This window comes from Gallus gallus, chromosome 20, assembly GCF_016699485.2.
Source record: "Gallus gallus isolate bGalGal1 chromosome 20, bGalGal1.mat.broiler.GRCg7b, whole genome shotgun sequence".
Lineage (NCBI taxonomy): Eukaryota > Metazoa > Chordata > Aves > Galliformes > Phasianidae > Gallus > Gallus gallus.
Genome location: NC_052551.1, coordinates 802,173 through 828,626, shown reverse-complemented (window position 1 = coordinate 828,626; position 26,454 = coordinate 802,173). Strand labels below are relative to the sequence as shown.

Genomic DNA, 26,454 nt, shown 5'->3' with positions numbered 1-26,454 from the left:
GGGCTCTGCAAAAAGCCCTTCTTTCACCAGCAGCTCGCTGCCTTGCACATCCATTTAGAGCTCTGTAACACCACTTCTAGTGGCTTCTTGTCTTATGCTTCTGAGCACTTGAAAAAGGCCAGGATTGGCACAAACCCCGCACAGTCAAAATGAATCCCATTCTATCAAAGAGGTGGAAATAACTTTACCATGAGTATGGTAAAGCTGGCCTCTGCACACCATGAGTGGGACCAGGGGTTTTCAGGCCAGATAGTCAAGACTGTGGTTACACATTCCTATATGGCAGTATTTTAAGAGGAAAAATGCTATATAGAAAAGGTGTACTTGTGGCTAGTTTTAGATTCCCTGAACTTAAATGTTGACTTGGATGGAATGATTTCTCTTCTAATACTGGCATAGGGCTCACTTAGAGAGAAGACCTGCCATGCTGTCCTTGTATCTACTTTTGATCCCAGTCTGTAGCTATCTAGGATTTGATTAATCTGTGAGTGTGGTGACAGAGACGTGGGCGGATGGCTGCATAGCTGGTAGGTAGGGTGGGGGTTGTTGTGGGCTGTTGGCATCTCCACACCTTTGTGGAGAGCTCGGGGCCGGTCTCTGTGGCCTGAAACCAGTAGCAAGGGCCAGACTGGCAAACAGCCATGGTCACACAGGACTTTGTGCTGGGCAGCAGGCTCAACTCCCGGCCATCTGTATCTAAAGATGCTCTGGCCACTGGAGGGCCCTTCGTGGGCTGCATGCTTTGACTCTCCAGCCCTGCGGTGCCCTCTGCCCTGCACACTGGTCTCTTTGGCTTCCATCACGTTCTCACCTCTCTGGAGGCTGGCTCTGCTTGCCAGAGCTCTCCCTTCTCTGGCCAGCACACAGATAGATCTCTGTCACTGAAGTAGGGAAGATCTTTTCCAGGCTGCTGGTATGAAAGCACCCATGTGCTGCAGGAGCTCTTCCCACTCCACCCAGTTCTTCCTAAAACCTTGCAAAATCCACAGTTTTTTTGACGCATAACAAATATTGTTTTGCTTTTCACAAAAGAGAACAGGGTCTGGGGGGCCCTCAGGCAGAAGCTGGCAGCATTGCACAGGGCAGGGCAAGATTTCCACCCCTAGGGATGGGGACCAGAGCCTCCTGCCCTGCCTACGGCTGCTCTGCCCTGTGGGCCCCTCGCAGCCCCCAGCCCTGATGGACACGGGGTTCGGGCAGCAGGGAGGTTCAGCTCCCCAGCCCTTCCCCACACCAGGCACTACCGGCAGTGCGGCTCTGACCACCCCACAGAACTCAGCAGCATTTCCTTTGGTGGGAGCTGATGGCAGCAGCACAGGCTCCAGCCTGTCCTCGTGTCCAGGCACTCAACAGGAAAATGAGGTGAACAGAATGGCACTGCAACAGGGCCCAGAACATCCTTGGCCCTGTATGCCAACCTTGGCCTTGTCTCTCCTTTAGGCCTTTACGTGCAGTGGTCTGGGCTTGGCACACACACAGGCAGACAGCTAGCGAAGCAGTGCTTGTTAACTGCACTTATGAATGGCATTGAGCCTCTGTGAGAAATATCTGCCTAACCAAGCTGATGCTTAATGCCAGGCCCCATTTTCAGCTTATCTCAGTGTAAAAAACTGTGCACGTTAGTGAAGAGCAAAGCAAATGGGAACAGATACAAACAGATCACTTTCAAGACCATAATAGTTTTGTTCGACAAAGGGATATCTTATTTTTTATTGTTACTGTTTTTTGTTATTTTTATTTTCTTTATTGTTTTTCTCAGCCATCCTGAAATTCATATTTTGTGTTCTGAGCATCTCAGACACTTGGGTGTGTAAGTTTTGGGAGAATTCTGCTTCAGAGTTGTTAGGTGTCTGCAATAGCTGGCTTGAAATCAGCGTGCACACACGTCTCCAGAATATGGCCCTTTATTTCACAATGTCTGTCTCACCCATACATATGGAAACGGCAGGTGTTTATTGGTGCCACAAACTAAGTTCATTATGTCTCATCACAACAGATTGACTTGCAGCACCAGAGACACGGGACCAATTAGCTGATTAAAGGTTTCAGTACTGAACATAGCTGTGTGACACAGATGCCATTTTTAAACAGAGGAAATGGTGAATAATTCAAAGTATCTTCCAACTATTCTAAGCAGTACTTTTTGCAACATAAGCCAGAGAGACGGCAGGGCCCTTAGGAACGTGCTTTATTTTAAGGTTCTGAATAATTGCTCTGAAATCACACCATGGGCCATATAAGCCCCTTTCAATTCAAAACCAGAGTCTCAGCTCACAAATGAATACAGTTTCCGGCATCAGAAGCGACTCTGTGAAAAGAATTGAAGGAATAAATAGAAATGTTCTTTCAAAGTGTTCTGCAGTATTCCATGCTAAGTACTGTTGCAACAGTTATCGGATAGCTTTGAGCTGTGCTCATACCACGCCATGTCTGAGGCACAGATCACTGCTGTCCTTTACCAGAAACTCCCAAATTTCCACCCACGATTCAGCGCACACAAACACATGCTCTCCTTGCTGTCTGACCCGGGGAGGCTTGCTCCAAGACACCTAATGTTTTATGAATATTCCAGCTTTGGGCAGTGCCATTTCTCGTGCCTGTGACAGAAAAATGAATGAGCCGAGGTCCTTCTGGTGAGGAAGGCCTGCTCTTACTGTAGGGGCAGTTTGGTGACAGAGGACACAACTCCCCAAAGGTAACAATGTAATTTCCCCGTCTCTTGGCTGAGGCCACTGATGTGGCTGGAAGTTGTGGATGCCCCATCCCTGGATGCATTGGAGCCCAGGCTGGGTGTGGCTCTGGGCAGCCTGGGCTGCTGGTTGGCGACCCTGCACATAGCAGGGGGTTGGAACGAGATGAGCACTGTGGTCCTTCTCAACCCAGGCCATTCTATGATTCTATGTTTCCTAACAGAAAGTACTGTCAGCGTGGATGTCTGCCAGTGGCAAAGCAGAAAAGCACCCCTCTCCTTCCTCAGTGCAATGTGCAAGACTTACTGCAAGATGCTTTGGGACGCTCAGCCAGTAGGTGTCAGGAACAATTAGTCCAATTCTCCCTGGTAGTTCCTGACCGCCTCCAAGCACCCTGTGTGCTCCCTGCGCCCTGTGGCAGCCCGTGTGGGCACAGCACTTACACGTGGATGGGTGTCCGTGGGGTTCCTTTGGAAGGAAGGCTGTGTCACCAAGGGGCACGCCAAGGCAGCCACAGGCAGACACACATGTGGAATATGTGCAGCAGCCACTGACATATTTGCAGTGTGAAGGAAATCACTGCTGTGGAAATGTATCTGAATCCAGAATTTTTTTAGGGCCAAGGTTTTCTAACTTGTCAGTTAAAAAAACAGACGGAAACATTCCAACGCGGACTGAATTAAACACTGTAGCAAACAGATGTGATGTTTTCTCCACTCCCTTTCAGATAAGAAATGCAGAGGTATTTTTATATTCTGTATTACTTGTTACAGACAGAATTTTCCTTTTTTTTTTTTTTTTTTGCTTTGCTTTGCATTGGACCCTTTCTCTCACTCCCCACAGCTTTTCCAATAGAGCCACTGGAGCTGAAGTACGGACGTGAATTTAGCAAGCAGAAAACCCTAAGCCTCTCTGTAGGGATTATACAACTTAGGCTTTCACAGCAGGCTGAGATAAGGCAGTGTAAGGAAAGCCCTGAATCTACCTAAACTGTTTCCATGCAGTTTTCAGTCTGTGCTCCATGGATTCTTACAAGCCTGCAGAGTACTTTGAAGATATCTCCAAAAAGTATCTAAGAAAAATAAGCCCATTATCACTAAGCTTAAAATCACTGCAGAAGAGGCCAGAAAACTGTAAGAAAATTACTGGGGGGTCCACCAGTTGTTAAAAGTTGAAAACCATTGTTTCTGTTACAAAATGTATGGTGGGACAGCTTCTTCTGGGAACAAACACAGTGAATTCGGGGTCCACGTCTGCCAGTAAGGAAGCAGACTGGTTCAAAGTTGGACAGAGAATTAATTCAAAATACTCCAAAAAATTCAAGGTTTGGAGTGATGTGAGAAAAGGAATTGAGACAGGAGGCTGTATGCTGATAAAAAACAGCTGGCCCGTACACAACATTAAAGGATGCCCTGATATTCCAGCTACAGGCACCTACAAACACTACATTAGGCTGCATTAATTACTGACTTACACAAGAGGCAAAAAATGAACTTGGGAAAGAAAAGGAGATGAACATTAGAGTATTATCAGCAACTGTTTTTTCCTGTCACTGTTTCCTTTGCTAATGTTGCTGCTCACTAAAATTATGTTGTTGGCTAGTTCTGGGCTTTCGAAAAGACTGAAATGAATGATAAGATGGTGCCAAAAGAAAAACTCCCTGTGTTCCTATAGCAATGACTGGGCTGCTTGCAATTCAAATCATTCTAAAAGAAAAAAAAGATCAGAGAGATGTTATGTTGGCACCATTAATGCCTCTGTGTCATCCTGGGTAGGGAAGGCAGGATGTTTGCTCAGAGATGTAGATGTATGTGTGTGTATGCAGTGGTCCCACTCTGAGGAGCAGGAGGGGGCCATTTCAGAACATGCACATCACTTGGGTTGATCTGTGTAAAGCCTTGTTCAGTGAGTAAGTTGTCTGAGAGATGCTACAGTATTGTGGCTCCAGCAGCATCCACGCTCCTGGGGTCCTTCAGGCCGATGATGAAACTGTTGGTTCTCCTGGCCCCATGGACAAGGGAGAGCACTTTGACTTTATCCACTTCGTGGCCCCTGGCTACAAGACATTCAATATCTTCTTCGGGAAATTCACCTGTAGGAATTTTAAAAGAGGGGTTTGTAACTGAAACCACTGCTGCCTTTGATGCAAAGCTCTGTCTTAACTCTGTTGGGATCTTCAGGGTGTATGAAACTGCCCATGGCCTCTTGAGGAGGTGTCCCAGATTGGGTGAGCCAAGGTCTGGCCTTCACCGCCCAGAGCACACCCTCAGCAGCAAAGGCTGCTCAGGGTTGGGCAATGCGCTGTGCAAGGGAGGAAAGGAGAAGATCCAGAATATTATTTAAACATGTGGAAAACTGTCCTCTTTGAAAAGGGAAAAAGACACTGTTGGCACCCATCCTAGTTATTCTGTTTACTGAACAAAGGGCAGTCCTGACTCTGAAGAGCTCCCTTACAAATAACAGTATTAACAGCCATTCATCAAAATAAGATGGAAAGCAACTCAAAACAACGCAAGCTGGCAAATGACAAACTTTGTAATTAGAATGTGATAAACCTTGGGCTGTTTGCTCTTCTGCTCTCATTCTGCTTATTTGGTGTTTTTTAATTTCCATATGAATAGGAGTGCCTGAGGATACGGAGCAGGGGAAGCAGATGGACAAATCCAGCAGATGCACAGAAACACCACAGTGACTTGAGCTATAAACATTATAGATGTATCTTAACATAATCTTGTTGATATCAAATGTCTGAATCTACAAATTAGGACTTTCTGAAGTTCTGGATTTGTTTTAATTACATGTTAGTTTTCAAGCCTGTGGGTCACACTTCACAGCCATTTTTACATTTTCCTCCTGAATAGGAAGGCCTAGAAAGCTTGCTATTTTTTTCTGTGTGAAATGAGAAGCAAATTTCACTTATGGTTCACTCTGGTAAGATATGGATCTTTGTGAAAAACACCAAATAGACTAAGACTTGCAGTAATAAGGACAAGAGCTGACAGTGCAGTTTCCACTGCCTCAGCACTGATGCTGAATTTCCAGCACTGTCAAAATCACAGCCTTGTCCTCCGCCTTGCCTGCTCCCCATCTGCTGGGATTCGAGAATGGGAAGTGAAAGAAAAGTATTTATGGTGGTAGTAATAAAGTGTGTGAATATTTCCTAGCTTTTGGGTCCTGTCTGAGTGAAGATACGATAGCAATATTTTTTTATTTGGATATCCACGGTGATGTAATATTAGATCAGCTGAAAGGTTTTCAGGAAAGGACAAAACTGCTGCTAGGAAGTGGGCTGGGACAGAGAAGCACCTAAAAGAATTTGGACAGGTGGTGGTGGGGAGGCAAGGGAGCGCTCTGCATATGTCAGCATGGCTCAGCATGGTCTCCAAGCTTTGAAGAAGTGAGGCTGCTACTTTCTGTCTGCCCCAAAACCTCTGCACCCACCAAGGATCCTACAGCTTGGTGAGCTGTGCACTGGGCTGTCACATTTCCATGGCAGTGTTCCAAGGAAGTGCTGCCACTCTCCTACACGTGCCGGACCCACAGGCTGCACCGCACCCTCTGCCCACACTCACCATCAACCTGCAAGGTGTTGGACTGAAGCTGTGGGTGAAGACGACCAAGAGACAAGCTTTCACTCAGATTCTTGTTGAATGCTAACACATTTACCAAGACCTGCAAGAGAATAAAAGACCCCAAATAATAAAAATGTAAAGAGAATAGGAAAAGTGAACTTCCTGAGCATCCTCCTTATTTGTGGCTCCAACACCTGTAAATGCAGCAGGCAAAGAAGAACTTTTTGCCAAACTGCATGAACTAATGCAGGTTTTCACAACTTGAAGACCACTTTGAATGTCGTTGTTGGAAAAGCGGTACATTTTATACTCACATGGGCAATTTGTCACACAGCTCCTGCTAAATTAGCAGAGTTGTAAGTCTGGAACATAACATAATCTCTAAAAATATATTTCTTTAGGCCACAATATCAGCATGCAACTTCTAACAAAGCATAAGGAAGCAATGGTTGGCTTTAATTTTGCCCTGAATTATGCCTTCCAAGAGACAAGGAAGACAGGAGCCAAATTTATTTTTAATAATATAGTACTGTTGTGCAAATAACAAAGCCACTGGCACATGCTTCACTCAGTTACAAATTATAAATTATGAGGAGCTCCCCAGTATATAGTGAACGCTGAGCAGGGAGGAATTTAGTCTGGACATGCTAAGAGGCATTTTTCATAGGGCAAAAAGAGCTACCAGAGGCACACAGCCCAGAACATCAGGATGGAAAGCTTGTGCTGCAGGAGGGGACCGTGCTCAGTACTGAGCCCAGCAGCTGCATGAGGAGGTGGGCATCCAGACACGGCTCTGACCTGAACGATGCCGCTCAAGGCTTTGTCCCCACTGTTAGCTCCCAGACTCAGGTACGTCCCGCACATCCCCTCCGACGGCCTCACGACAGTGGGCAACAAGAAAGACAGAGGCCGTTTCCGAGGCTGAATGAGATTTTGCTGCGGAAAAGATGTACCAAAAAACATTCAGCAAGGAGTTGTGCAGGTTAACTTCTTACTCCTTCTGCTGGAGCCAGCAATTACACCTGTGCAGTTTTATAAGGCTGTTACTGTCACTGCTGTCCTCTTGCTCTCTGAAGTTAACAGGACCCAGCCTGTTTCATGCTCTCAAAGCTCTATTACAGAAGACATACAGAGCCATTTACCCATTCCTAATATACCAACACAGAAAACTGGGACAGTTTTTCAATATATGACAAGAAGAATCAACAAGGCAGCGCTAGCTGCTACCAGTACCAGTCTGTAATTGTTTCTTTCAAAGACCTGAAGATTTTTCTTCTACCATTTATTACCTTAAAATCTGCAGAGCAATAATTCATAATGAGTTATTAATTCAAGTCCCCAGAGGACAATTGTTCTAAAGTGCATCTGGGCTACAGGAAAAATAGCTACCTGAGACACACAGCTGTGCTATGCTGTTTGATAACGCCGCATTATAGTGATAACTGATGCACATGAAGCCTCCTGCTTACTCTATTTCAGCAGCTCATATAGTGAAAAGATAGGAGCTTTCTATAGACAGCTCTCTCTCAGTTATTAATAAGCCACCAAATTACCCCACCATTGTGGAAATGAGAATACAATTAATAAGAATAGTGCAGGCAGCTCAAATAAAGAATTTGTCGTGCTGTTCATTACCGGCCTGGGAATGGAGTGGTTCATTGTCTTGTTTTGCCAGGAGAAGTCCAACATCTGGCTGTTCAGGAGCACTCCAGAGGGCGTCATTATTCCACTACCAAACGGACGATTCAAAGAACTGAAAAGAAATGAGAAGAAATCTCATAAAAATTTTCACAGTGTACACATCGAGGCAGTGATGCAATTTTCTGTCCCATCTTGGCTTGACAGAGAGTCTGCCATGGTTTTTTAAGGTATGCACAGTGGAAGTCTCTGTGTATTTAGGAACAGGTACTGTAGCCACATGGGCGACAGAGGATCAATTCCTCCTTGCATTCAAGGACTCCCCAGGTGGTGGGTCTGCCTCCATGCTGCCAAATTCATCCGTGACCTCTCGAGGGAGCTGAATGAGGCCAATTGAGACACGTGAGAGCCATGGGCAGAGCTGGTAGGGCTGCACAGCGTGGAGCAAACACCTCAGGGACTTCCCAGCTCCACCCCAGCTTCTCCACTCCTCCTGCTGCAGGACTAATGGCTGGAGCAGCCCCACGGGGACTGGGGAGTTTGGGAATGCCGTTCTTACAGTAAGGATCCATGCAAAACGTCTCACGTGACTACAAATCTTCCCTCGGAAAGTGCAGCCTCTCCCCTTCGGGGTGGGCCGGCCCAGCATGCTGGACACCACAGCTCTGGGCCGGGTTTGCGTGGGAGCAAAGCCCCTGCTCCAGCTGACAGCGCTCCAGGTCTGGCTCTGCCCTGCTCTGCTGAACCTGCTTTCTTCTCCCCACTCCCACCCTCTGAGCGCGTTGTGAAGAGAAGGAAATCCTTTACCTTACAACTGCAACAATGAAGTCATCGGGTCCCATGACAAGAACCTGGCTGGCAGCAGGTCCGCTCTCCACAGAGAAGTGAGGCAGGCGGAGATCTGACGAGAAGGGCTGGGAATCATTTATCAGCTGGCGCAGGGAATCAGCTTCTGATTTACTTCAGCAGTGAGGAAAGGAAAGAGAAAAGAAGGCGATGAGCGTAGGAGGCCAAATATCTCTTGGTCTCTTGCTGGGGGGTTCATTTACAGAGCTTCAGGATAGCTTCCCTGCAGAGTGTGGCACTGCGGGCAGGGAACCGCCCCACTCAGCCAGCGGAAGGAGACACAGTGGCTCTCCCACAGCCACCAACCTCCCAGGCTCTACCCATGGACATGAACTCCCCCCTGGGAGAAGAGAGGTGTCACCAGTGGCTGAGTGCTGGCTCCCTGCCTGCAGAGGAGGGCGAGAGAGATCCAGCTCTGTCCACCAGCTGCGGTTAAGCCTGGCTCTGCAGGAGGTTGGCCTGCAGTCCCAGGCCTGGCCAATCCCACACCTCTGGGTGTGCTGCAGAGGCAGCTTGTCTGACCCCCGGAGATGGAAAACTCAGAGAGGTCAGAAAGCGGGAGGAACCCTCAAGACTAAGCAGGACCTCTGTGTGAGGACATCCTATGTTTCATCTCCACAGCCCAGTGGCATCAGCTGTGATCCTTGTGGGAGAGTGAGCCCGAGGACTGAGCTTTCCTCAGTAAAATAGAAATAGAAAAAACTCAGGCTTCCTTGTGTGCAGGAAAGAGGAAATCCAGGAATGATACCCAAACCACACACCTTGCAATGTGCCCATTAGCCTCAGACCTACCTCAACATGCCTTCTGCAGCATGAGTGATGGATGCATCATCAGATGGGTCTCCCAAGTTGCTAGCTAGACTCAGTGCTATTTTTAATGTCTAAATTGAACACACAAAGAAACACAGAACATCATTTGGGTGGTACTGGAAATATCACTTCTGATAATCCAAACAGGAGGCACCTGCTCTGCCAGCATGTTGTCCAAAGCCCATGAGCTCAAATGTCTACCTCAGTGAAAAGGGTTGCCGCGCATGGGTATGGGGATCAAAGGGGGTCAGATTTTCATCGCAAACTGCATGCAGGGGGAGGCAAGTGTATCAAGTAGTATTTGTGTATATTCCAGCTTCCAGATGGAGTTTTCCAGTTGGCTTAGCCCAGCTATGGTTCAGCAGTATTGCCAGCTGGCTGACGGGATTACCAGCATGCTACTTTCTTTCTATTTCTATTCCTAAGTGGTCACCACAACAGAAGAGATGACACCAAATCCCAGTGGAAAAATAGGTCCTGGTCTTGCTGTTACCACTGGGATGGCAAAGGACTGTCAGTTTTCAGGTCATGCCATTTTCATTCCCGTTTAAAAAGAGCTCGTTTCCATTTTGATACCTGCCACTCATCACCAGTCTTGAAATGCCATACTTTATCTTCTGATGTACAATTCAGAGCATGATTAACTTCTGGACAAGGTGGTGTTTCCATGAAACCATGATCCACCATAGCATAGGTAAGATGTACAAGCAGCTGGATGGCTGTTGAAGAGCTTCCTTGAAACAAGCAGAGCATATCTCTAACCCATGTGCTCTGGTTAAAGACATCTTGGTCATTGCTGTTCCAGGGCTGACTTCGCACTGAATCTCAGCAATGTGATCAGCTTTGCAGTCCTGAGAAATCAGGATTATGTGTGTCCTGAAGTGAATGCCCTTTATCTGGAGGCTGCTGCTCCTCACCTGTGACATGATAGTGAGTGAAACTCTTTGCCAGGTGTAAATGCATAACAAATAGATTCATTTAAAGTTCCCGGAAGAGTACTCAATATAACTTTTCTGAGTCATTCTTCTCAGTCTCTTCATAGTTCTAGCAGCATGTAACACCCCCAGTTGCTGTATTTTTGCTAAGGCAGTAACTTTCCTGTGCTGTGCAAAGTGTCCTCTACAAGAGCCTCTGTAGCAGAGAAGGTGGAAGAAATCAGTGGGATGCCATTAGATGCTGTAGGGTCATTCTCACATACAGGAAGTGGGCAAAAGGCACAGTCTGGTCTTCTGTAAAGGGTCTGCTTAAGCTAGAAAGAGCTCAGCTGAGCAGGGGGCTCCAGCATCTGCACCTACCTGAGGCAGCAGCACAGCTCAGATTTACACCTTAGCAGTCTATTTGCTCATTTTCTTCTGGGAGAACCTACAAACCTTTTTGTACAACCAAGGAATAAATGAATCATCATCTAGCAGCACAACAAAGTCAGCCAAATGCTGACCTTCCTCTTACCTCTGCAATCCAGTGCAAGATACTCCCCCTGGATGCTAGATTTGTGATGTTAAAGCCCTCGAGGATATTCAGTGCTGTGATCAGAGCAGGACCTGCATGTGGAGGTGGGGGACTCAAAACAAGATGACCTGTGAAGAGAAGAAACCTGAACCATCCTGGTGCATCAATTGCAGTAGGTAACTGCAGGAAACTCCCTGAAGGGCTTTTCTGCAGATGCTGTTACACTGTCACCTCCTGTCAGGTGAAGTGCATGACAGTGAGTCAGGCAGCAGTATTTACCTCGATATATTGTGTGGACAGGATTCTCCACTGTAACACTGTAATTGCTGAAGTCTTCCTCCACCAAGACTCCTCCATAGTTTTGGACCTGAGTAGGAGAGCAAGGCAGTGCATGCTGAGAAAGCTGGGTTGAGGCTCCTGCTGGCCTGGGTGAACAATCACCACGTTGTTAAGCAACTAACATGAGATTCCTGAGCCATGTTTTATAGGATCCCCTGAAAATGTATACTTGCATGGCCTTGGTGGCTTGGCTCACCATTCACCAGCACTGGAAAGCTCTGCAGCTCATCTTCAAAAGCCCACCCACCCCGCGGCTGCCTGCAGAAGTTCTGCCTACCCACGAGGAGGGGACAAGCACTGCCTTGCAGCCTTCTCTGCCCCTGGGTGGCAAGGGTGAATACGCTAAAGGTTATGGAGTGTCTGAATACTGCCAGGAAGGACACTGGGTACAGCAGATCTCCAGCAACAGAAATTTTTAGCTCCCAATTTCCACCCTATTTTTAATTATTTCAGGTGATAAGGAGGGATTGCTGTACTCTTGGTCTTCCCGTAATACTTATTCCCTGGGTTGGTAATTTTCATGTATGCAGTAATGGTGGGTAATTCCCTCCACTGCAGGTCCTCGGTGCTTGAAATATGATGGAGATGAGTTAGGGGCATCAAAACAGCACTCTGCTGGCCTTAAAAATCCCCTGGCACAGGTAATGCTCTCAGTCAGGGTACAGGTGTTACTGCATTCAGAGCATTCCCTGGAGAGCACTGCTCTGTGCCTATGCATTCCCACCTCATGACTGAAACAAAGGGCTGCATGCTTGGGTGATTTTCCCCTCCTCCCTTCGCTGAAACAGTAAACACTGTGAAGCTGATGTGGGAAGCCAGCACGTTGCTCTGCAACCGAATCTAGAATAGCACACCTGATCCCAAAGCTTGCTGGGCTCTTTGTGCTGCAGCCCCAGAGCTGGCACTTCCCTGCACCGCCAGCCTGGGACTTCTCCTATTCCTCATTCTCCACCTCTGCTGTTGTCCACGTGAACCAGCGGAAAAGGTTTCCTAAAACACAGTTAATATCTAAGGATTGAGCTGAATTAACCCATCCTAGACTAATGAAAATACACTGAAGGAGCATCACTTGAACAACAGTGGCCAGGGAAAATGGCGCCACCAGCCACCCTGACTGCAGCTACCTGGGTATTAAAGTAGATTTCCACTACTGACTACATGAAAGGGCTCTTAGCATGCTAGTGAACATTTGTATAGCTGTCACTGTGGCCAGAGCAGGTTGGGTTGTTTTTTGCTTTGTTTGCCACTGCTATATTCTGAGAGCACAACTCGCAACAGGAGTAGATAGCAGACATGGCTCACCTCAGAAATGATCTCCTGGCTCAAGTTTCCACTGTAGAAGGCTGAAGCCCCTTCGGCTCCCACTAGCTCCAAGACAGCGGCGAGGTCCAGGCGCCTCACGAACATGCCAGGCAACAAAGGCTGGCCATCCGGCAGGAAGGTCTCCCGAAACTTGTCAGAGTAGTTCAGGTCTTTAAGCTCACTCACAGCTTTGGCTGTGGGAGAGAAGGAGAGGGGCAGGGGAGGGACATCCAGAAACCCCAGGATGCACGAATGTGAAGGGGTCCTGGGAACTTGCTGCTGACTCTTGCCCTGTTTCCAAACCAGAGAGCCATAACGCAAGGGGTGGATCACACCCCTACTGCAACTGGGAAGGAAATCCAATGAAGCCTTGCCACCTTCTCACCGCCCTGACAAAGGGCTCCAGGTTTGCTGTCACTACCCAACTCTTGCAGACCCCTGCTTTGCCTCGCTCCCGCCACCACCCATTCCCAGCTCCAAAGTGCTATGATTTCCCATGCAAATCCACCTAACCTGTCCCAAGCCCTGCAAGAAGCCACCCTCACAGTGGGCTCCTTTGTGCTGTGTGCCAGCTTGGCTCCCAGGCATGTGCTCACCCAAGTCGTGTGTGACGTTAAATCCGTCCTGGGCAACGGCAGCCACGAGGCCCAGCAGCTGTGACCAGGGGAGCCTGCAAAAGGAGAGCAGCCAAGGAGCCATGTGCCCATGTGGATGGTGGGGCAGGCTGGCTCTCAGCAGGCTGGGCTCAGGTCTAGCAGTGGCCAAAACAAGCACAGGGCTTTTAGTGGGTTGTTTCTTTCCAGCAGGATTGATAATGTACCCCAGAGGAAAACATCAGTGCAAAGATGGGGAAATGGGCACCTCTGGAGCAAAATGTCAAATCCCTGAGCGAGTTATTCAGACTCCCTCTCTCACTGCTCTAGCAGGACATCAAGCATGACTGCATTTCTCAGGGTTCAGCTAAAGAGAGAGCTGAGAACATATGAAAATTCACAAAAATGTTATTCACATATTTCTGAGAACATTAATTGTCCATCTCATTGGAAAGCATGTGAAAGAATATCACTGTGCAGAAAACCTGGCCACGCTGAATTCTTTTGTCACATAAAGCACCAAAACTTGGATGTGCTTTTCAGTGCGAGCCTCTAAGCACCTGTTAGCTGATGGTTTTAACTAGTGGCTGAGGGCATGCTCTGATGGAGAGGGGCTGTGAGGGAGCCTGGGGTACAGCATGTGCAGGGTGGGCTCTTACCTGCCATGCAGCTGGTGCACCCGGTGCATGCCTTGTAGCGTGCCTGGCACCCCCACGAGCAAGCCTGGCTATAAAAAGGGAAAGGCAAAAAAGAAGAGCAAAATGCAAGGCCCTTGGCTGCAAGTCAAGGAGCTGTGAGTAATGCTCACACAGAAAGTGTTTGGTCTTTAGGAGAGAGGAAGAGGTCTGTGGCAAGACACTAAATTAGGAAACAAGTCTTTGGAAGGAATGAGGAAACTTCAATCCTGGTGTCAATCCAATTTGGTCAGGAGAAATAATCCAACATGGGACCTTGCCCCCTCATGGCACATTTGTTCTCCCAGATCACAGCTGCCAGCAGATGCTTCGCTCCCTTCCCCAACAGGCCTCTCTGCTCCCCAAGCCCTGCAGGCCCCAGGTCTTCTCGAGGTGATGCAGGAGGGTTTTCCTTGGCTCCCCATGCTCACAGGGCCCTGGGCCTCCTATGGTGGCCTCCTGTCACTTTCCTGGGCCTCTCTCACACTGAGAGGCCAACAAGAGGGCCCCCAGCCTGCCCGGCCCTGCTGGAGGACTCCTCACCTTGGTGTCCTTCGGCAGATCGCCGTCCAGTGGGACACCCAGTGGAGCCACCTCACGGAAGTCGATCACCTGGCTCTGGTTCTTCCGGATGTCGTGGACCAGCATCACCCCACCCCTGTGGTGAGAGTGGAGTCAGGCATGGCACCAGCTGTCCGCACTGCCACTGCTGCCGTGAAGCCCATGCAAAGAGCAGATCCTCATCAGGGATGAAGCCAATCGGTGCCTGCCAGTGTGGCCGGAGGGCTGCTGGCCCTGTTTCACCACCAGGCTGGACTGTGTGGGATTTTCTTTCTAATCATGGCTGGTTTGCAACAAAAGAGGGGGTTTGCTTACAACAGAGCAACATCCTGCCCAGCCTGGAGGAGCTGCGGGGTGGATTTGTGCAATGTCCTGCACCTCCCATAGCTTGGGGATACCGGGAGCGGCAGGGAGATGGGGCTGGCCGGGCTGGAGGTTGGGCTCCAGCTGGCAAGGAGTGGAGCCTACCCAGGGAAGTGCTGGATCTCTGCAGGCACCGGGACAAGGCCTGAGTGCTGCCAGCTCCTGGCACCCCGCACAGGGGCTCAGCTGCACGCAAGTGCTTCCCAGCCCTCTCCAGCCTCCAGTCCCATGGCTGGGACTGTCCTGGCAGCTGCTACGGTAGATGCAGGGATCTATGTGGGGCCAGACCCTGCTGGGAGGACACACGGGAGCAGCTGGCACCTACCCGCCGATGCCCGAGGTGTGGGGGTTCACCACTCCTGCGCAGAGCACTGATGCAATGGCCGCGTCCACCGAGGAGCCCTGCTTGCTGAGCACCTCGACGCCCAGTGCTGTGCAGCGGGCAGCATCCGTCACCACAGCTCCACGCTGGAAGAGCTGCCAATGGAGAGAGAGTTGTGGCCAGCTCTCCGCCTGCACGGAGCTGCAATTTGAGTGCCAGTAAGAGGGCAAGAAATTGAAAAGAGCAAAGTTCTCCCATTCCTGGATGTGCAGCCAGGTCTACCCTGCTGTGTGGGATGTGGCAATGGTAGCTGTGATCACAGGGTGCCTCGTGGCCATTCTCAGGCTGCAGCAGGAAATGTTCTGCAGCACATTTCTCTTGGGGAAAGTGTGACCCTATGACCACACTGCATTTACTCTGCACCACTCCACATGAGCGGTCAGCAGGAGGTGTGGTTCTGACCTCAGCAATCCCCTGCACGGAGACTTCCAGGGATGGACCCTCACACAACGATCCGTAAAACTCTGCAGGTGGAGTTGTGGGAGAGGTGCCTCCACTGCTCAGAGATCTGCTCTCAGAAGGCATTCACACCCAGCTTGGATACTGCTGGGCACACAGCAGCGGGGCTGCCTGCTGCCCCTAGGACCCCCAGCCCCATCGGGCACCGCTGCCTGCGCCATGTGAGAGCTCCGTGCCCAGCCTGACACCCCTGACAGCAGCAACATGGGAAAGCTTTCAGGCAGTTGTGGGTAGCACCGGGGTCTCACTGACGCTACTAGGGCCGATCTGCTGGCAAGAAGGGAGGTGAGGGAACATGCACGTCCCAAGCCAAAATCCACGGCATGCTGCAAAGCCACTGCTTTGTCTTACCTGAGGGTCTCCAAAGTAGATCTGCATGATCAAGGCCACCGTGACCCCTGTGGCGAAGGTGAGGCAGGCGGTGATGATGACGGTCAGCCCGTCCTGCCGGCAGCTGCAGTCTCCAGAGAAGGGATCCTTGCTGGTCTCACGCAGGGGAGACGCATCCTGGCTGCCCATCTCCGAGGAGGACGAGGGCAGGCGCTGGAGGCGCGCAGACTTCAGGAAGGAGTCTGGGTCTTTGTGGGCAGCAAGGAGAAAATAAGGATTAGCGATTGAGCAACACGGGGCTTCTGTTGCACTGTTTACCCAGCACTAGCGTTACACCAAGCTGCATCCAGCAGGGCTATTACTTTCCCTATTGGTATGAGCTCTCAATAGACTTTCTGGCTCAGGTGCCTCTCTGAGTTGTTTTGTTGTTCCCTTCCTTAGCTCAAGCTATCCCAAGATTACTTTCCTGGAGATTAAGAGGGGGAAAAAACTGAATTTTTCCTGATTCATCATTCTTTAGGGGTGGACCCATGATTACTGCCCTGTTTGGATGGGTTCTAACACAGCACTGACTTGCAAATGGGTCTCAGAAAAGCAGCAGAACTGAAGAGGACATTCAAACTTAGAAAGGCAGCAGCCATATCTGGAGCTGTATTTCGGCACTTCAGCAAAACAGGCACAGGAAACACATCCGCTGACTCTTGATGAAGTGGGGGCAAAAAAGAGCAAACCTGCAAATGGGACATCTGCAGGTCCCCCCGCCCCGGCTGCAGGGAAGGCTCTGTGTGAGTCTCTCCCTTCCTCTGGCTGACGAGGCTCACTGAGATCCAGCTGGGTGCTGAAGGCCCAGCCTCGTGGTGAACACAATGGAAAAGAGTTTTGCTGGGCAGCAAGCAAAGCAGAGGATGGTCAGAAGGTCTGAGATGTCCCTTGGCTCTTGGCTCACATTGGCTCTGAGGGGTAGGCTGGCCCAGCACCCTGGGCAGCACAGCATTCCCAACCCCACCAGGAACCGTACCACTCCAACCTAGGAGCTCCTGGGTGAGCAGGCCCAAGCAGTCAGGTCTGCAGCATGCAGTGTTGTTCCTGGTGTGGGTGGTGGGGACACCCTGTTGAGGGGTGCCACAGATGTCCCACAGGGCCTTGTGCAATTGCTCAGCTTTCATGGCCACAGTGCTGTGCTGGGACAGCACGGCCACGATTCAGCTGCAGGGGGTTGGTCCGGGCACAGAATGCAAGGAGCGTCCCAGCACCAAAATTCACCCTCCTTGGCCCTCAGACCCCACTTGGCTCTCAGAGAAGCCATGAAGGAGACCTGGTTTTATGTGGGGACCAGCACTGCAGGGACACAGGCCCACTTTAGCTCTGGATGTGCTGTGGTGGGGACAGCAGAGGCCGGAGCTGCTTGCAGGTGCGCACTGCAGTGAGAGACACTTCAGTCCTCTGCAGTGGTTATCCCTGTACCCACCAGCACTACAGGGGGCACCTGTTAGCAATGCCTTCTGTGCTGCAGAACCCAAAGGTCTGGATTCCCTGCCCTGGGGGCCTGGCAGGCAATGTGATATGAAGAAGCGTGGATGGTTTTTGCAAGACACACACAATGTCAGATGAGTGTGAGGCTCCACATGGCAGCACAGGAGATGCATGCAGCTCTTCCAGGTGGCACCTGGGGACATGGTGGGACCCACACCCAACAGGACCCCCACACAGCCCACACAAATCTCCACTCGTGCCCCCCATGCAAAAGGAGAGATTTGGCACTGCTCCTGCCACGCTGCCTGTGCCAACTTCACCTCACCATGTCCAAAGGCAATGGGGTGCTGTGGGGAATGGGATGGCAACAGACAATGGAAACCGCACTCAGTGTTCACAGCACAGTGAGGCCACAGACAGGGTGTGAGCAGGGCTGAGATCCATCTGCAGGCCATGGAGCAGCTCAGGAGCAGCGTTCACTTGGGCTGTGGGGCCATTTGTGATCAGGCACCAGTGCTCATAACCAAACCCTCCTCCGTCAGCCAACGGTCAGGGTGGGAGCAGGCCCTGGGGACAGCACAGCCCGGTAGCAATGAACTGTGGCCCGGGGTGCACACAAGGAAGAACTTAGGGCTGTGGAAACCACCTCGTGGTGGGGTCCTGGGGGACCTCATGCAGCAATGGGCTCTGTTGCTTGTGGAAACATGAAATGGAGGAGGAAAAAAAACACGACTCCGGACTATTGACAAGGAAGTTATAAATTTAAAACAGGGAAAAGGTTTTCACAAGCATAAAATGAACACCTGACTTTATTAAAGCCATGCATCCGGCAGGGAGGAGCGCCGGCCCCTTGCAAAACGCCTCGCACTTGCTGCTGGCACGGGCTGTCAGGGCAGCTCCAGCACGTTTGCGGTGGGAATGTGGAACGTGGGAGGGAGCGGAGAATGAACGGCACAGAGCCGCGGTGTGACGGAGCCCCGCGGGACGGAGGGACGACACGCGGCGACTCCGAGGGGTGGCCGTGGGGCAGTGCTGCCCGGCGCCGCCGGAGCCGGGGGGGGGGAGGGCGGTCCCCGGGGAGACCGCGAACGGACGGGCGGCGGGCGGGTCGACCCGGCCGGCCTTCAGCGCGGGGGCCCCAGGATGCGGGCGCGGCGGGGCCGGGAGCATGCGGGGCCGGGGCCGGGCCGCCGCCCCTCACCCGTGTCCTGCTCGCCCAGGAACGCGTCCTCCTCCTTCCGGGAGCGGAGGCCGCCCTCGGCCGCGCCGCCCGCCTCCTCCTCGGGCAGCCGGGGGAAGCTGGTGATGCTCATGTAGTCCACGGGCGAGTAGGCGCCCAGCGCGCGCTGCCGGCCCCCCGCCGCCTCCGCCTCGGGCGTCGCCATCCCGCCCCGCCGCCCCGCACCGCCGGAAGGGGACGGGCCGCGCCGCAGCCTCCGCCGGGGCGGGGCCGTTCCCGGGACGGGGCGGGAGCTGTACGCCGTCAGCGCGGGGCTCGGCGCTCCGCTCGGTCTGAAGCGCCGGCGGGCGCGCGGCTCCGCGTTGTGCGGCAGCGCGGCGTTCTACTCGCGCCCGCCAGCAGTCTGAGCGGCCCGTGGGCGCTACCAGACATAACCACGCGCTCGCGGGAAGGTATCTGCAAGCCGGACTCAGCCCGCTCCGTTTTCGCGTCTCTGCGGCCTTCCCGTCCGCAGGAGGGAGTCCCTTCCCTGCCAGCAGCATCTCCTCAAGGCCAGGGCTCTGCGCATCCACGGATGAATCCCAGCGGGCTGCAAGCGCAGCCCATGCAAGCTTGGCAATTAGGCTGGGGAAATGCAGGTGGCACCTCCGTGGGGCACACAGGGAGCTTGAAACCGAAACGTCAGCGGTGTGCTCCAGCCTCAACGGGCACCGTTTGCTTTAGGGCCATCCTAGGCTCTGTTTAAGAAAGTGACATCAGCAGAACTCCCTTGCTGGACCAAACCCACGAATAAACGTTCACCATCCTGTGTGCCCAGTCATAATCCCTGCAGAGCTATGCCACCCCGACAGCAGCTGTTCCAGCTGGGGTCTGGCAGCCCGGAAGAGGGACCACAAGAAACTTCTCTGCTTCTCTGCCAATGCATTTACTCCAATCCTCAGAACGAGTGTAGGACAGGGAAAACCTTCCCCGTGCTCCTTCCTGCCAGGGACCACTGCTTTTATTTAAGAGCCAAAGCAACAGAGCCTCCCAGAACCTGCAAGCAGCACAGCCTCCTCTGCACGGTCACGGGGACCACACAGGGATGCAGCCTGCTTATGGAACCACACGCTGACAGCCGCAGCTCCCACAACCCAGCTCAGCTTTTTCTCCACATTGCAACCGTGTGGCAGCACATACTCCCAGTGGTCATTACGTCACCGGTCCTGCAAGAAACCACGAGCACAGAGCAAGCGTGCTCAGGCCTGAATGGACAGCACAGCTTATATACAGAGGCAACGCTTGGTTTATCCTGCTTGTTAAAGTGTAAATGTGAGCACTGGCTACCACTCCCACTACAAATGCTTCTGTCTCCTGAAAACACAGCAGTCGAGCCTGCAGCACAAGAGACTTAAGAAACCCCAAGAGTCGCTGGCTAAGATATTTACTAAAATTCAGACTCTCAAAGGAATCTCAGCTTCCCAATATTCTGCAAAACTGTGAAGACCAGAGGATACAGAAGCTGCACAGCGGGTTATCCAGGTGACATTTATTAGCGCATTTCAAGTATACAGTGATTCTCCCAATGGCTGCAAACAGATGCCAGTAGCAAAGAGTGATTATGAAGTAGCAGGCTGTATAATCGTCATGGGAAGTTAATGCTTTCAGCTGAAGTAAGAGGAAAAAAAGAAGCATCAGACTAAAAGGTTGAGCAAGTTTGGGGATGGGAAGGAGCAAATATAGCTCTTGTTTGAGATCATTTACTTAATTTGGCAACTCACATGTAGCAGAAGCTGCCTGCTATTGCACTGTTCCCTCAGCATCCCAAGCACCTAAGTTACCCAGGGGTGTTTTTCCTCCACCGAGAGCAGCCAGCATTCTCCCTGGTAAGGGAAAGCCACCTGCACAGGTGGGTCAGTTCTGGAGCCCCAGCTCAGCAGCTGGAGAATCAGATTCCTGGCTTTGCATACTCATATGCAAGAACCGAGGTGTTGCACTTCCACCAAGAAACCAACACAGACTTCCACCAAGAGCATGCTAAAACCATCAGCTCCTCGCTACAAGGCAGCTTCAAGTCAGGATTCTGTTTGGATAAATGGTTTGTTGTTTATAAAAGCAAGAACCACACAGCAGCTAGGCTGCAAAGTCCTCTGGCAAAAACAAGGACTGTGCATTTCTCAGTCACTACTTGTGAAATACAGGTCCTTAAAAATACTTCCAAAGCAGAGACTCCTCACCAAAGCATAAAAAGGGCATGAATTGAAAGGAACTGAGCTATGGTGTGACCGACTCAGAGAGCACCTCGCAAACCAGAGGCTATGTACTTTGCTGAATCTGCCTGATTTACAAATTAGTAGTTGTACATTTAAGATATTAGCTGCCTCGATTGTGTTAGTCTCCTGCATTCATTAACAAAGAACATCTGAAGCCAGTTAAAATAAAAAACTTTTAAAAACAAATGAAAAAGTAGAATTCAAATGCATACCATTCCAAGTGCACCTGCATTATGACAGTTCCTCAAGACCACTGAGCTCTGAGGTAAGTGTTGGCAATTTCATAGTCAGGCCAGCAAAATGCAGTGGTGTTTCCAAGCCTCTGGAACATGTCTTTTAAGTTAAACATTCATTAACAAAATTAATCACAGTTCCTTCTAGCAAAGTTGCTTAAAATTTTGTCTTCAGCAAGGACTATTTGAAAATTCTGGTGAACAAATGATTGATTAGCAAGTAAAACAAACTATGAGAAATTGTACCAACACAGACGGTTTAATCAAATCAGGTCTGATTACTACAAAACATGCTGAGGGCAGCCACTGAACTCATATCCTGGTGCTGCAGGGCCTTCCTCCCACCAACCCTGCAATCACTTTTTAAAAACCTGCCTGCATAAAGGACAACAATGGAAGACATGTCAGAATGTAATGACAGATTCCAAACACAGGGCGTACATACATTAAATTAACGGATTCAATCTTCAGCATACAGGAGTTTGATACAGTTACTGGCTAGAATCGCAGAAAGTTGAAAATCTGAACAGTCTTGAACTACTTCCACAAATTCCAATGGCTTTTTAATAGTTCCAGTAATTAATGGATATATAAAACAGAGTTGGATTGGCTTCTCCAGCAGAAGAGGTGGAGCTCTTCCATGCTAATCAGAAGGAACTTGATTGGACTTCCCCAGCCTTCCCACCAGTCTGCTAAAGATGATGATTTATTAAAACCTCCTTGATTTACTGACAACTGATTTAACAGGCAAAAGCTGCAGACCGTGTCAATCATAGTGGATGGCAGTATAGAAGATTATCCAAACAACCTGTGGAGAAGAAAGGAAGAGAAGGTTGTTTTCATGCCTCTAGAGAGGGTTTTAACACTGACAACAAGCTTCATGCCTTGCTTTGATGGGGGTCTGAATTCCAGTTCTGAGAGTGCATCAGGGAGGTGTTGGGAATCTCCACGCACCACAAATGGTGCCATACATCTCGCTTGGCTTCCAGAGTGATTAACATAACTACAATAAATCCCCCCACAGTCCCTCCAGCAATCTAGAAACACCACCACATCAAGTCGTGAGCGTGTTCAGGCACCGGGGGAAGGGGAGTGATAGCAATTCTTCCCATCAATCCCACTTATCAGATGATGTTAACACATCTCTCTTCTATCGGTGCCCCAGCTTGCCTGCTTTTCTTCCAGACTCTCAGAAAGTTTACCAACATGATTCACAAACCAACTTAACGAAAGCAAGAGATGTTACCAGAAACAGTGCAAAAGATGTCATGAATCCTTCCTTTGTTAGCTCCCATGTCCCCCCGTACTCCTCCTCATCTATCTGCTGGAAGCTACTGAAGTAGAGGTACAGAACACCAGCATTGATCAGGCAGAATCTGGAAGAAAGATTGGGAACCGTCATTTTCCATGGCACATCCAACACGCCACACAGCAACATACAAAATATCAGCAGAGAAAAGGTAAAAGGGAGCACTATCCCTATAACTTTACACAGGCAGCTCAGTGTCTTCCTTACAAAAGCCCCTCTAGGTGAGCACACTGGGTTTGGATGAGGTTCACCTCACAAGGCACAACCTACAGCAACTAAGGCTCAACAGATGGTGATCGGGAGCTGGAAATATCAGCAGATCTGCAAATCCTGCACGTTTTCTTCTACTGCAGATGAGCAATAGTCCTGCTCCCAACACAGAATCCCATTTCCTTGCACGTACTACTTGATTTTGAGGCTGCCAAAAGGGAAGAGTGTTAGAAGACAATGGAGACAAGAAATGTGACTTCCCATTTGTTCTTAGACCAGTTTGGCCTTATATTACCCTAACTTCAGGCTGAGACAACGTGGCAAGTGACAAGTACATGTCTGGGAAAGAAAGCTGTAGGAAGGGCCGTACTTGAAGACACACAGGTTCAAAGACTAGCAGCAAGCTGCAAGCAGCTGCTCAGCCACATGCCAGAGAGCAACCACACACATGATTCTAGAAGCTTTTAGTTTTCCAAATGATACCACATCATTTTTATTTCTAACACGTAGCACGGAAATGGGCACATGCACCTGAAGGCGCCTTGGGAACACATGGATGACTAAGTATGAACAACGCTTCCCAACTCCTCCTCATCTATTACCAGGAGCACTTCAGATGTAACTGTCTGCTCGTAGCTACTGAGCTTCTGTCAAAGCACCATTGTTCTACAGCACATTTCCCTAAGTTCCAAACTTCAGGGTTTTTTTTAGAGGCACACAGCAACACTCCTTCCATCTCCTTGCCACAGATGGAGCAGATAATTTCATTTTCCTCAAGAAAAACTCCAGAGCTGTGAGCTGTTTGTATGGAGGCCTTAATTAAGCAGAGACTCCCCAGAACCAACACAGCTTTTCCTGTTACTTCTTTGAAGCCCCCATTTACACACACACAAATAGGACACTCCATGAGTCAGCTGAGCCTTTTACGCGCTCCTTCCATCCCTGCCTTCTTTAATAAATGATAAAATAAATAAAAAACAAAGCAAAAGAAGTGCTACTTCAGGGAGACAGAAAGGAGCTGATGAAGGCGTTACGGTTTGTCTGAATTTCCAGACAAACAGCAGCCTGGAATGCAGCGCTGGGTTTACCACACAGGGCAGATGCAGGGGTGGCACCCGGCTGTGTTTACAGCACAGGCTGCAAACGGACAAAAAGCCAAATCCAAACGTGGGAAGGTGCGCGAGGCAGAAAAGGAAAGGTCTTACATTGGATGAAAAGAAAAGGTCTTACATCGCGATCCCCACGAATCCCTTCAGGGGAACCACCCCCCAGATGACTCCCAGAATAACCGCGATGATCTGTCGGAACCAGTAGATGACATCTAAAAACTCGTCCTGGGGAGACAAAGCAAAATAAGACTTCTGTTTTCTCTGTTAAGCATCAGACAACGGCTAAGCGAGAGCCCGGCTCCGAGCACTCCGCCTCCAGCAGTCACACACCGCGCCGCGCTCCGACGGACGGAAGCGGCTCACGGCACGGCGCCCCACGCCCGCTTCCCACCAGCGCAGCGCGGTGCCCCCAGCAGGACAGCTGCACGGCCGCTGCCGGCCGCCCGCGGCGCTGACGGAACCGCCGACCCCAACACCGCGGAGCCGGAGCCCGGCGGCCGCGGGACAGCGGAGCGGCGGCGCTTCCGCGGAGCCGCCCCCGCCAGCCGGGCCCGGCCGAGCCGCGCACCTTGTCGTGCCAAGCGGAGTCGCTGCGCAGCGCTTTGCCCCACACGGAGCCCCGCGGCCCGGCCCCGCCGCCGTTGGCCAACGCGTGCTGCTGCGCGTGCGGCGGCTCCTCCCTGCGCCGCGCGCCGCTCATCCTCCCTCCTCCCGCCCGGCGGCCCCGCACGGCCCCGGAAGCGGCCGCCGCGCCGTCACTCACCCGCGCCCCACGCCCGCCAATCGCCGCGCTGCCGGGAGACACGTGACCAAAGCGGGCGCCCCGCCCTCCTACGGCGAGAGAGAGGGCTCACGGCGCGGGGCGGGGCTTCGCCTCGGGGCGCTGCCGACGCCGGTGGTGGGGGGCGGTGCTGAGCCGGCGGTCCTTACGGTGCCGGCGCTGCTCCGGGCCGTGGGCGGGGCCTGTCTGCTGAGCCCTGCGGACCGCGGGCTGCCCGGAGCGTTTCGGAGCCGCTTCCCGGCGGAGCGATTGTTGCTGGCCAGGCTGGCTGCGGCCCGGGAGCCAGCTGTGGGCACCGCGTGAACTGCACGTGCGTGCTGTGCGTCACCTCAGAGCCGCTGGGAGAGCCTGCCCTCGCTGGAGGACCGGCTGCCCTCGCTGGAGGACCGGCTGCCCTCGCTGGAGGACCGGCTGCCTCCGCCTCAGCCCTGCACGGACCCTTCTGCGGGAGCTGTGCCCTGCTTGCCCATCCGTGCACATCCCCACTCGCAGTGAAGTTCAGTGCTCCATTTCTCCATTAGCAAACAGTGGCCATAGGAGCCTACGTTTTTCTGTTGCACAGGCCAACGGTTTGGGAGCCTGGCTGCTTTGTTTGCAGGACAAAGCACTGCAGTAGCAGCCACCTTGTTATTGACTTTGGCAACAGGCCGCTGAGCCCCTGCACAGACAGAGGAGCCCCTGTCCCACACCGCTGATCCCTTCTAGCTGCTGCCGTGTCATTCAAATACCAATTTTGCAGCGTACCCGTGGGCTTCCCAGCACTGCCCCAGCTATCTGTCAGGCCCCTGACTGTGTGCTGCGAGGCATTTGCCGCAAGCTGAAGAGGCCGGTCCGAATCACTGGACTCACATTGCGTTATGAAGAGGGTGATGTGTGACAGAAGGGGACCCGTGCTGTATCTCCCATAGGAACCTTCACACGCGACACCTACCATGACAGAGCCCCTTGCTGAGGGCTGCTCTGACCCTGCTCCCCTGGGACTCAGGCGTTTGGGGCACGGCAGCCCCCTCTGCCCTCATCCTTCAATGAGAGGGGCACTGAGCACAGTGGGGGCCATGTCTGAAGGACAACAGGACTTTGGGCTGTGTTCTTGGCTTGTAAGGAGTCTCAGTGTCCCTGGCTCCATGCTCCTGCTCAGTGCCACTTTGGAGGGGTGGAAGCATTTGTGTGATGATGGGACACTTGGATTGGGGAACTGATCTAAAACTGACGTGCTAAAAGACTGTCTGGTTTTACCCCAACTCCATTCCATGACCCACTGCCCCAGAGAGAAAACTGAGTGAAATTATAGCAGGCAAGAACAAGGAAGAGGCAGAAGAGTGGTGAGAGAAGACATGGAGGTAGGAACAGGCTCCCTGCTGAGGAACACGTGTTGGCAGAGGAGGAGGACGTACAGGGAGCTGGAGGCACTGTGAGAAGGGATGGTGGGAAAGGCTGGAAGGGAGGAAGAGGAGTGTGTGCTGGGCATTCCAGCAGCAGCCCTTCATGTGCACCCAACTGCAGAGGCTGCACAGTATGTGAGGAGCTGCCACATTCACTGCTGCTCCTGGGGTGCAATGGCCGCTCGCTGCTGGGAGTTGGGGCTGCCGGGCGCTGTGTAGACACTGCTGTGCTCGGGGCGGATGCATGGAAAACCCCTGGGAGCAGCACGGGGCTGCAGCTCAGATCTGCCTCCTGAGATATGTTCTTTCCTTTTTTATTCCTTTCCTTTCTCTTCTTTAAAAGGCAAACTTTTTCGGGAAGGCCTCACGTGGAGCTCAGGCTCAGCACAGACTCTGCACAGCCCCACAGCTATACAGTCCCAGAGCAGCAATACCCAGTGGGGGGGGGGGGGGGGGGGGTTGAGGGCTGCGGCTAGACGTAAATCACAGCCCGTTAGCTCTTTGTCGCGCACACCCT

General features: G+C 51.5%; 2 protein-coding genes and 1 long non-coding RNA gene across 4 annotated transcripts; all 3 read right to left on the bottom strand.

The window, feature by feature from the left end:
- Positions 1–1,659: 1,659 nt before the first annotated feature.
- On the bottom strand, positions 1,660–20,473 carry GGT7 (gamma-glutamyltransferase 7). 2 transcript variants are annotated; one of them, XM_417308.8, is made up of 15 exons: positions 18,683–20,473; positions 16,030–16,256; positions 15,163–15,314; positions 14,457–14,571; positions 13,899–13,966; positions 13,243–13,316; positions 12,647–12,840; positions 11,285–11,372; positions 11,006–11,133; positions 9,539–9,627; positions 8,708–8,860; positions 7,898–8,015; positions 7,061–7,198; positions 6,263–6,362; positions 1,660–4,782 (listed from the first exon to the last, which is right to left on the bottom strand). In XM_417308.8, the coding sequence occupies exons 1-15, from the start codon at positions 18,864–18,866 to the stop codon at positions 4,619–4,621; spliced, it is 1,992 nt and encodes a 663-aa protein (XP_417308.5). In that variant the 5' UTR covers positions 18,867–20,473; the 3' UTR covers positions 1,660–4,618. The 2 variants fall into 2 exon arrangements, with proteins under 2 accessions (XP_417308.5, XP_046758915.1); XM_046902959.1 differs by lacking the exon at positions 7,061–7,198.
- On the bottom strand, positions 9,662–10,999 carry LOC121107322. Its single transcript, XR_005841226.1, has 2 exons — positions 10,852–10,999; positions 9,662–10,687 (listed from the first exon to the last, which is right to left on the bottom strand). It is a non-coding gene; the product is annotated as an uncharacterized LOC121107322 (long non-coding RNA).
- On the bottom strand, positions 20,170–24,510 carry C20H20ORF24 (chromosome 20 open reading frame, human C20orf24). The gene is made up of 4 exons (NM_001079737.3): positions 24,343–24,510; positions 23,896–23,999; positions 22,393–22,522; positions 20,170–21,954 (listed from the first exon to the last, which is right to left on the bottom strand). The coding sequence occupies exons 1-4, from the start codon at positions 24,472–24,474 to the stop codon at positions 21,913–21,915; spliced, it is 408 nt and encodes a 135-aa protein (NP_001073205.2). The 5' UTR covers positions 24,475–24,510; the 3' UTR covers positions 20,170–21,912.
- Positions 24,511–26,454: the final 1,944 nt, after the last annotated feature.

Excerpts from the sequence above, each read along its gene's own strand:
- GGT7 (XM_417308.8), bottom strand. The coding sequence starts at position 18,866 with ATGGCGACGCCCGAGGCGGAGGCGGCGGGGGGCCGGCAGCGCGCGCTG. Across the intron at positions 11,373-12,646 it reads GCCAGGAGATCATTTCTGAG|GTCCAAAACTATGGAGGAGT; the intron begins GTGAGCCATGTC and ends TCTCCTACTCAG. Across the intron at positions 8,861-9,538 it reads GCTGCAGAAGGCATGTTGAG|TAAATCAGAAGCTGATTCCC; the intron begins GTAGGTCTGAGG and ends TCACTGCTGAAG.
- C20H20ORF24 (NM_001079737.3), bottom strand. The coding sequence starts at position 24,474 with ATGAGCGGCGCGCGGCGCAGGGAGGAGCCGCCGCACGCGCAGCAGCAC. Across the intron at positions 24,000-24,342 it reads ACTCCGCTTGGCACGACAAG|GACGAGTTTTTAGATGTCAT; the intron begins GTGCGCGGCTCG and ends TTGTCTCCCCAG. Across the intron at positions 21,955-22,392 it reads CATCTTTTGCACTGTTTCTG|GTTGTTTGGATAATCTTCTA; the intron begins GTAACATCTCTT and ends TCTTCTCCACAG.